The sequence below is a fragment of the Sinocyclocheilus anshuiensis genome, unplaced genomic scaffold, assembly GCF_001515605.1.
Source record: "Sinocyclocheilus anshuiensis isolate Anshui unplaced genomic scaffold, SAMN03320099.WGS_v1.1 scaffold1460, whole genome shotgun sequence".
NCBI classification, from domain to species: domain Eukaryota; kingdom Metazoa; phylum Chordata; class Actinopteri; order Cypriniformes; family Cyprinidae; genus Sinocyclocheilus; species Sinocyclocheilus anshuiensis.
In genome coordinates, this window is record NW_015542407.1 from 276,046 (window position 1) to 286,209 (window position 10,164).

The following is a 10,164-nucleotide window of genomic DNA, read 5'->3' on the forward strand; positions in this document are numbered from 1 at the left end:
ATATATATATATATATACTGGACACTATAAACATTTCAATGTCAAACAAATCGATGAAATCTGAATTTGCTGAATACAGTCCTGAATTGTATTTCAAGTGAAATGGCTTTGATTGGCTGAAGTGAGGTTGTTTCTCAGATTAGCATCTTCATGACACACCTGTCCAACTACGGGAACGACCGTCTGGGTTTGTTCACCTTCAAACGGCTGCTCAACTTCCTGCTCACCTGGACTCACCTGAAACTACAGACGCTTCCTCCGCTGCAGCTCGGCAACAAATACTTCCAGCTGTTTCCGTCGGACGCCGAGCCGCTCTGGCAGGTCTGTGACGACGGCAGTTTAGTCCAAGTGTGATTTAAAACAACAGAAAGTTGACTGTAGAGGACCAAAATCTAAATCTGCATTTGAAATCTGAATGAAATGAGTCACGATGTGATCAAAAGCAGAACCTCCAGCAGCTTCACTGTGATTGGCTGCTGCTCACCTCTCATTTGCATAAAGCTCAGCAATTCCCGACTTTTTCTCAGCTCTCAATCTGCACAACACTTTCTCTCCGTCTCAGTGAAATCTCTCAGCGGTGTGATCTTGTGTTTAGGACCCCTGTGAGGATAAAAGACACAAGGACATTTGGTCGAAAGAGAAAACCTGCGACCGTTTCCCAAAACTGCTGCTCATTGGGCCTCAGAAGACGGGTGAGGAGCGACAGCGCCACCTGACAGACGCATGCAGTACAGCACACGCTCTTTACACTGTTAGAAGCGTACAGTGTTTGTTGTGTCTATTTAAACTACTTTATTGGCATGATTGTGCTTTAAAATATTGTCAAAGCGTACACCGAACAAGTAATGACAAGAAAAAAACAATTAAATTAACTATTTAAAAGTGTTAAAATAAGGTGTTTATATATATATATATATATATATATATATTTTTTTTTTTTTTTTTTTTTTTTTTTAAAAATAATAGCTGCTTACAGCTCATTTACATAAAGTCCAGCATTTCCCGACTCTTTCTCAGCTCTCGCTGTCAGTCTGCTTGTGACGCTTTCTCTCGTCTCGGTGAAATCTGTCAGCGGTGTGATCTTGTGTTTAGGACCCCTGTGAGGATAAAAGACACAAGGACATTTGGTCGAAAGAGAAAACCTGCGACCGTTTCCCAAAACTGCTGCTCATTGGGCCTCAGAAGACGGGTGAGGAGCGACAGCGCCACCTGACAGACGCATGCAGTACAGCACACGCTCTTTACACTGTTAGAAGCGTACAGTGTTTGTTGTGTCTATTTAAACTACTTTATTGGCATGATTGTGCTTTAAAATATTGTCAAAGCGTACACCGAACAAGTAATGACAAGAAAAAAACAATTAAATTAACTATTTAAAAGTGTTAAAATAAGGTGTTTATATATATATATATATATATATATATATATTTTTTTTTTTTTTTTTTTTTTTTTTTTTAAATATAATATATATAATACTCAAGGCAGTAGATGGTTTTGAGGGTGTGCAGTTGAAAACTGAAATTTGTACCTTAGTTTCTGACAAAAATGACATAATTAGTACTTTCAAAAATGTAACAAGTTTTCCAGTGTTAATTGCAATTTTTGTTAGAATCTAATGATGACCAATTTCATTAGAAAAGAAATTAGATGGAATTACAGAAAGATTCATTGAGATTACACATTCATTTGTTACTGTTATGAAATATATTTTTTAAATATGTTTTAAAAAAATTAAACCATATAAACATCTTCATTGATTGAAATAAACATGAACAAAAATAAAGTATAAAATACTTATTTTATTAAAACTAGTTATTGTTATACAGGTATTGTTATTTAAACTTATTTTATTTCAGCTAGTTGCCAAGGCAACATTTAGAATTTTCATTTAGTTTAGCATTTGATTTTAGAAATACTAAAATAAAAAATTAAAAGTACTAGAATAACTGAAACTTAATCAAAAGTATATAGACATTTAAAATATTTAATTAAAATGACAAACACACAACAGCAAAATTACTGAGATTTTTAAAAAGGAAATATAAAAATAAAATACAAAAAAAATAATCTAATTCAAAATGGTTACAAAATCTATAAAAGTCAGATGTTTCATTTTCTCCATGTTTCTCTGGTGGTTTTTCTCAGGAGCGATGGCGCTCTATCTGTTTCTGGGGATGCATCCTGATCTGAGCAGTAATTACCCCAGTAAAGAGACGTTTGAGGAGATTCAGTTCTTCAGCAGTCACAGTTATCACCGGGGCATCGACTGGTGAGGGTCAGCGGCGCTGCAAACATCATAACACTGCTCCTTTCTATTTATTCCTCTGTTTTCTCTATCTCCCCTGCAGGTATATGGAGTATTTCCCCCTCCCGTCCAACAGCAGCTCTGATTATTATTTTGAGAAAAGTGCCAGCTATTTCGATTCGGATGTAGCCGCGGCCAGAGCTGCAGCGCTGCTGCCCAGAGCGAGAATCATCACGGTCCTGAGTGACCCTGTGGAGCGAGCCTTTGCCTGGTACCAGGTACATCTGCACCCTTCACGTGTGACTAACTTTCTCACGTGTGAAGCATTAAAGCACACGTTTTATGGAGGTGCAACTAAGGGGAAAAGACTTTGTAAAGAAAGCTGTGAAACTGCACGCTTTACAAAATAATTGAGTACAGTAATCATCCATTTAACAGTGGTGTTAAAATATTAAAATATCTTTTATGAAAATGTAATGTTTTTGTGTTGTATTTGAGTAGTACTATTAATATTTTTATTTAACCATGAAAACACTTAAACTCATGATAATATAGTTGTTCTATGATTATCATAGTATTTTATCTACATTTCTATGCTAAATGTGGTTTGAACTTGAAAATGAAAAATTAATCATCAATGTAGACTAAGAATATAATTAATTAATTATTTAAAATGTAAAATAATGAATGAAAAAATTAAATTAAAATAATAGTAGAAATAATAATAAATAAAAAGAGTTGTATTTATTGTATTGTATTTTTATTTATAAAAAAAACTTGTCTGTTATATAAGTAGATAAATAATGTAGAGTATTAATATTTGTTGCATTGGTCTATATCAATAAAATGATTAAATATCATTCTTCCTCGAGTTAAAACATGTCTTAATTATTTTCAACTATATTTTTTTCTCTATTTCTGAATCTACGGACTGTTTGGTTGAAATTATGTTTCTGTTTTCTTTGAAGTCATATCCAGTTAAATATATCAATATAGACATGTGTACTGAACATCAAAATTATTCATTTACTTTTAATGTTAATGTTAACATTTAATTAATTTTTTGTCTGCAGCATCAGAGAGCACATGCTGATCCTGTGGCTCTGAAATACTCTTTCCATGATGTCATTACGGCATCCCACAATGCACCTGTGAAGCTGCAGGTTCTGCAGAAGCGTTGTCTGGCTCCAGGATGGTACGCCACACACCTCTCGCGCTGGCTCGAACACTACCACCACGACCAGGTGCGTGTGTTTAGCAGCATGTAAGACCGTATGTTCTAATTCAGCAGACTTATTCATCATATTTCTTGCATTAAACCCTCACAGATTCTGGTTGTGGACGGCCAGACATTGAAAACGGATCCAGCATCAGTCATGGAGAAGATCCAGACTTTTCTGGGTTTGGAGAATCAAGTCGATTACCACAAGACACTAGCGTGAGTTTGAGCATCAACACACAAATTCATATATGTTTTAACTGTGACGATTCAGTCTCATGCATTCTTCAGGCATAAATCGTTTCAATTAAATACCCTCAAAAATGCTTGTTCAGTGAACTCAAATCAAGGTTAGTTTAGGTCCGTACATCAAAACTAGAACAAGTTCATTTACAGGAACATACAAGAAACATTTCTGATTATTAGCAATGTTGAACACAGTTGTGCTGCTTCATATTTTTGTGGAAACAGTGATACATTATATTTTTCATGATTCTTTGATGAATAGAAAATTCAAAAGAAGTTTAATGCCTCCTTAATAATGTTTCTTGAGCAGCAAATCAGCATATTAGAATGATTTCTGAAGGATCATGTGACACTGAAGACTGGAGTAATGATGCTGAAAATTCAGCTTTGTATCACAGAAATATATGACATTTTAAAACCTATTCAAATTGAAAACAGCTATTCTAAATAGTAATAATATATTACTGTTTTTACTGCATTTTCGATCAAATAAATGCAGCTTTGATGAGCAGAAGAGAGTTCTTTCAAAAGCAATCTAGATTTAGTAGTGACATGCAAACTAATAATTGGTCTCTATCAGCATCTAGAACCTTTCATTACAAATATCAGGAATTTTTGCAAGCTACAGCATCATGAGGGATGTTTTGATGTCCTTTCTACACTTTTTCCACATTATGTTTTGCAGGTTTGACCCAAAGAAAGGCTTCTGGTGTCAACTGCTGGACGGAGGAAAGACCAAGTGTTTAGGGAAGAGTAAAGGACAGAGATACCCGGACAAACAAGTAACTCTTTTCACTCTTTATTGAGTTTATTGTAAAAAAAAAAAACAAGGTAGAGGAAATGCACATTCACAGTCTGTCTCTTTTCATCAGTCTCAGGTGTTTTTGAGGAACTACTACAGAGATGGTAATATCCAGCTCTCTAAACTGCTGTATAAAATGGGTCAGGTTCTGCCCGGCTGGCTCAGAGAGGATCTGCTCAACATCAGGTAACAGAGGCTCTCGTTTGGTCAACAGCACAAACGTCTGGAGTGCCATAAGACTCTCAGAGTCCACCGATGGACGTACAGGAGGAACAAACCACCTCTGACTGGAGCTTGTTCTTACCTAGATGAGTTTGAACTAAAAACAAATTTAAAGAACTGACTTAGTACTTTTAAAACGTGCTGATAGTAATTTTGTAATTATTTAAAGTCCAGTATTTATGAACTGACTTTTATCTGTCCTGTTATTGACACTGGATCAGACTGTGCTGAACTAATATGAAGATCCTCAAACATATTGCTGCAGAAACTCAACAACTTTATTTTTACTCAACAAATTTGATGCAGACTCGATTTGATTTTATGAAGTCAAAAATTATGCCAACGGCCTGTGATGTCTAATATGGACATTTTTGTTTTACTTTTTGTTTTTACATTTTTCGCTAGTTCTCTGTTGTTGTTGTTTTTGTGTGTTCGGGGCAGTTTTACATTTTCTAACGTGGACGTTTACAGGAGTCGATTTACTCGCCTTCATGTCGCTTCAAACAGAGGACTTTCTCTCTCTTCTGTGAAACTTTGTTGAGCGCCAAAAGTACCATCAAACATTAGTGCACTATATTCCATCTCTTCAGAAATCATGTGATGCTCTGAGTGACAAACAGATTGAAATTTCAGTGAGTTGTCGTAATTTTATTCATGTTCATTGTATGAAATATAATCTTTTGTGTTTCACAGAAGAACTTCATAGAGGTTTGAATGACATGAGTGTGAGCTAATCATTGTTTTTGGGTGAATTATCCATTTAAAGTTGCATCTCATTAGCTAAATCATACATGGTTAAATATTAGAGCAAAATAATAAATTGCTACTGTAGTGAATTTAGAGTTTAAAGTGCCATTTAAGTGTTTTTTGTGTGTGTGTGTGTGTGTGTGTGAGAACAGCCTGTTAATGTCATGTTATTTGTTTTATTTTCTCATTGTGGTTGAAACACAAAACTGGTGATTTTATTAAAAGGTAAATGTGTTATTAAACCAATAGTCCACCCAAAATCTAAAATTGTATTTTGTTTATCCTCAATGTCTTTCGAAACTCATATAACTTAAGTGGAAAACAAAATGTTTAGATTTTTCCCTTCAAATCAGGCTTGATGTCAGTGAAATCAAACAAACTACTGGCTCTCATAATTGCGTTTTCCTTTACTGTTCCTGGCATTTTCATTTATTTATTTATAATTTTTTTCGTAAAGGTCACCTGTCATTTGTGTGAAATTCATTATACATTAAGGAATAGAATATTGGGCAGATGATGAAAAAATCACTCATGTGACCTTTGGAAAACCACTTTTATTACTACAGGGTTTATATTGTAGTGCCCAAAAACCATGGTATTAACAGTTTCTATGGATTATTGATATGGTAATATGAATATATGTGCACAGATTGAAGCGTCTCTCACTACATGATTCAGAAATCAATTCTCATGTTTTCTTCTTGGACTGAAATCTGACCTGGTCAAACGCATGAAGATTAGAGCAAAATAAACCTCACTGTTACTAATGCTGCTGGAGATCTGTGTGAGCGTGTGTGTGTAATTCTTTGATATTGTTGCTATGGTTACACATCTCCTCATCTCCTAAGTGTTTTTTATGAGTTTAAATCACTTATCTATAATAGAGAACTTAATATATTATATATAGATCAGTGGTTAAATACATTCACATTGTGTTTTGGCTTGAAAAGCTCCAGAGAGTTTTAGATTATTAATGTGAGTTTCTCAAGTAAGATGCTTTTCTGGCGGACCTCTTGAAACCATTAGTTACGGTCAAGGACTTTATTTGTTGGTTTTTAAAATGCATTTCAATGGCACATTAGTGAGGTATAAAAATGTAAGTTAGTGCATGTGTTCAACCACACGGTGGCAGCAGAAGCTTTTAATATTATGAGTATTATGAGTAGATCTGGTGGTGGAAACCCTGTTTAAACCCCGTTTACACCAAAGACATAATTATAATGATAACTGTAAAGTTTAATAATTGCTCTAATTCTATGACAGTAGTGAAGTTCACACCACAACGGTTACTGTAACGATATGGAATCACTTCCAGAACGGTTCCAGCGGATAAACGATAAAAGCATAACAGTCGATCATTTAAAAAGCGGGGAATTTAAGCGGCAGATGACGTAATAAAATCGATGTTCTTTATTTTTGACTGTGTTTACTTAATAGACCCTTTTCACAGCGACATCAGCTAACTTCCGCTTTCCCGCAAAGCAGTGTTTCTGTACTTCCGTTATACCTTTACACCGGACATCTTGGTCCTCGTTTACACATATAGGAGAGTAAGCTTTGTCAAATCATTCCATCATGCATGATCCACACTGATGTTCACCTCAGACTAAATGTCAAACCTTTATTTATTCTTTGGAGCATCAGTAAAGCATCACGCAAACATTAATATATATATAAAAACTAGACAAGAAAGGGTTTGTCAAGGCAACTACTGAACGGTGGCGTGACAGCCTTTAAAAAAGTTCATGAAGTTTGAAGGTTATGTAGCTCTTATGTGATTTTGATTCTTGAGCAGAAGAGAGATCGAGTGGAACTGAGCAGAAGTTTGAAGGACACGCAGGAAAACAGATGGTAAGCAACATTAAATGTTTTATTAGAAGTTTGTAGGACCACAAAAATAAACTTTTTCCTTGTCTCATTCGCCTTCACTTAAAACTCAAGTTTAGTTGCTGCCTTTAATTTCCATAACCAAATTAGCTGTATGAGTCATGAGAGCTCATTAAAAAAAAATAAAGAAATTGTTCAACCAAAAATGAAAACTTACTCACCCTCAAGCCATCAAAGATGGAGATGAGTTTGTTTCTTCATCAGATTTGGAGAAATGTAGCATTACATGACTTGCTCACTAGTGCATCCTCTGCAGTGAATGGGTGCCGTCAGAATGAGAGTCCAAACAGCCGTGTCCTGCACTGAAAAAAATGTTTCATTCATCCAATTCAAAATTTTAGGGTAATGATTCACATCTATATTTTTAAAATTGAGCCAATGAAAAATAAAAAACTTGCCCTAAGGGCAAAACATTTTTTTCAGTGTGTGAACTGAAAAGCTGTTATTTCTTACAAACACACAGTTTTGTGGTTCACGAGACATTAACTGATGGACTGGAGTCGTGTGGATTACTTCTGAATTATTGTGATGTTTTTTATCAGCTGTTTGGACTCTGATACTGACGGCACCCATTCACTGCAGAGGATCCATTGGTGCGCAAGTGATGTAATGCTACATTTCTCCAAATCTGTTTTGATGAAGAAAATTTCTTTACAGTGTTCTTTAGTTCATGACTTTCATTTTTTTTATCTCCCTGCTTGTCCGTAAACAAACGTGTTGCTAGGCAACAGGCCCCTGCCTCGTGCTGGTGGTGGTTGTTAATGGAGGGTCTCAGCCAGTCCTGTTTTCCCAAAACACTCCCCTCCCCCTGAACCAGGTGTCTGAAACGCTCTTCTCCAGAGGGAGGAGGAGACAGGCTTTATGAAGGCCACAACACTTACGGGAATGAATAAAGAACACATTCCTACAGTTTGTTTACACCATTCCTATTGGAATTATTTGTTATTTGGAAACAATCCATCTGGGATCATAAAAGAAATTCTGTAAGAATCAGAAATGATCCTCCTGAAAGTTTGATGCTTGTTGGTTTTTGTTGTTTGAACGTCTTCTAAACCTCTATTTCTTGTATGGGGATCATACTGATAATCATGATAGTCCAATAGAGAACTTATGTTCTAAAAGAATGTTTCCCAACAAAAACGATTTTGTCTATAATGTCTCATCTACACATCAGTGTCATTAAATGCTTTCTTGAAGTTTCCTAGTTCTCAGATATTTCTCCTGAGGAAAAAGACTCCTCTAACAACGATGAGAAACAACAGTGACACTTACGGGAGTTCTCAGCTGTGTCTCATTGAGATTGTCCTCTGGTCATGTGATCTGTTAGAGGGGTGTGATGTGCTATATTGCTCTGTTTTGAGGTGTGTGTGTGTGTGTAGGGTGTGTGTGTGTGTCTGGGCCCCTCTTTTTCTTGTTTCCTTGGTCACACTGACGGACACACACACACTCTCACTATGGCGGCCTCAGAGACATGCAGCTCCGTTCCTGAGTCTCCTGAACCAGAGTCCTGCAACAGACCACAGCTGGACCAGAACCGGGAGCAGGACCAGATCCTGCAAAACCAGAACAAGAAGGAGGAGGAGGACGAGGAAGATGAAGGATCTGAACCTCAGGACCAGGAACCTTCAGACCCGGAGTGTGTGGAGGAGAGATTCCGGATCGACCGGAAGAAGCTGGAGCTCATGCTGTACGGTGAGTGTTTGATCGATGACAGTAATCTGTCATGGTTTTCTGTAGAATTATTCCAGAAGCTTCATTAAACTGTTTGTTTTTCTGTGCATGCAAATGAAACCTGTTGTGGTTTTCCAGCAAAAAGCCCTTCTGAATGCATTGAGATGTGATGCCAGCGAGCATTAGATGGATGTGGCCCGTTTGTATGACGGTTCTGCTGTGATGAACAGGTTTAATGGTCTGTTATCATGAGCTGTCCAGGAAGATTCTAGAGTTGAATCGAGTTTAACCACCTGCGATTCATCAACACGAGCTGGAGTTGACATTCAAATCCCTCAGAGATGAGAGCGAATGACAGATTGAGCTTGTCAGAGAGGAGAGCGGCGAAATGCGGATGTGTTTGAGTTGATCTGGCATAGATCCTCCGAGTTTCTCGTTCAGAGCTCATCAGACTTAATGGAGGAGTTTGCATTCTTGTTAACTTTAAGATCAACTTGAGATGTTTTACCTAACATTTCTTATAATTAGAAATAATTATTGATTTATTTATTTTTCGGAGAACCTGTTGGTGGTTTCCTCCTGTCTGGTGTTTAGTAGTCCTGCACCCTCTCATCTCCTTGATCTTCTGGTCTGTTGATGTGACCCTGGTTCCTCCTTCATTGTGCGTCTGTGGGATTCTTTCACCGGTTTCATGGTGCCTCTGATCACTTAGCAAGCACAGCTTTCCTTATAAACACATGATTTGAGGAATCGCTCGTGTCTGGATCTCAAAGGCTGGACTTATAACACTGATTCTTGCTTCAGCTGTCTGTGTTTCTCGGTGTTTGTGCTGTAGTTTCTGCTCATTGTGTCTTTAGTTCGCTGTGTTTGCTTCTTTTCACAGGGAGGTGAATTAGTTTTGCGTCAGCATCGCTTCATCTGACATAACTTTGCTGTTTGACGGCGTTTCTCAGAAGCAACTTTGGGGTCTTTTTCTTTTAGACATTAGCGATGAGGAGCAGTTAATGATGTTCACCCTAACCCTGTAAATGTCACTCAGGGGCAAATGTGTTTAACTTTACCACTCACTCACTCACTCACTCACTCACTCACTCACTCACTCACTCACTCACTCACTCACACACA

The 10,164-nt window shown here is 36.9% G+C and overlaps 1 protein-coding gene and 1 pseudogene across 1 annotated transcript in view; both read left to right on the forward strand.

Annotated features, from left to right (window-relative positions):
• Nucleotides 1-6,241, forward strand: part of LOC107693047 (bifunctional heparan sulfate N-deacetylase/N-sulfotransferase 1-like) — a 17,580-nt gene extending 11,339 nt beyond the window's left edge. The window contains exons 8-15 of the mRNA XM_016492292.1: nt 139-321; nt 596-692; nt 2,146-2,269; nt 2,349-2,523; nt 3,319-3,489; nt 3,574-3,683; nt 4,396-4,492; nt 4,583-6,241. Coding sequence (XP_016347778.1) covers nt 139-321; nt 596-692; nt 2,146-2,269; nt 2,349-2,523; nt 3,319-3,489; nt 3,574-3,683; nt 4,396-4,492; nt 4,583-4,702 — 1,077 coding nt within the window. The 3' untranslated portion in view covers nt 4,703-6,241. The remainder of the gene's footprint in view (nt 1-138; nt 322-595; nt 693-2,145; nt 2,270-2,348; nt 2,524-3,318; nt 3,490-3,573; nt 3,684-4,395; nt 4,493-4,582) is intronic.
• Nucleotides 6,242-8,822: 2,581 nt separating this feature from the next.
• LOC107693055 (protein bicaudal C homolog 1-A-like) overlaps nt 8,823-10,164 on the forward strand; it is a 24,337-nt pseudogene continuing 22,995 nt past the window's right edge.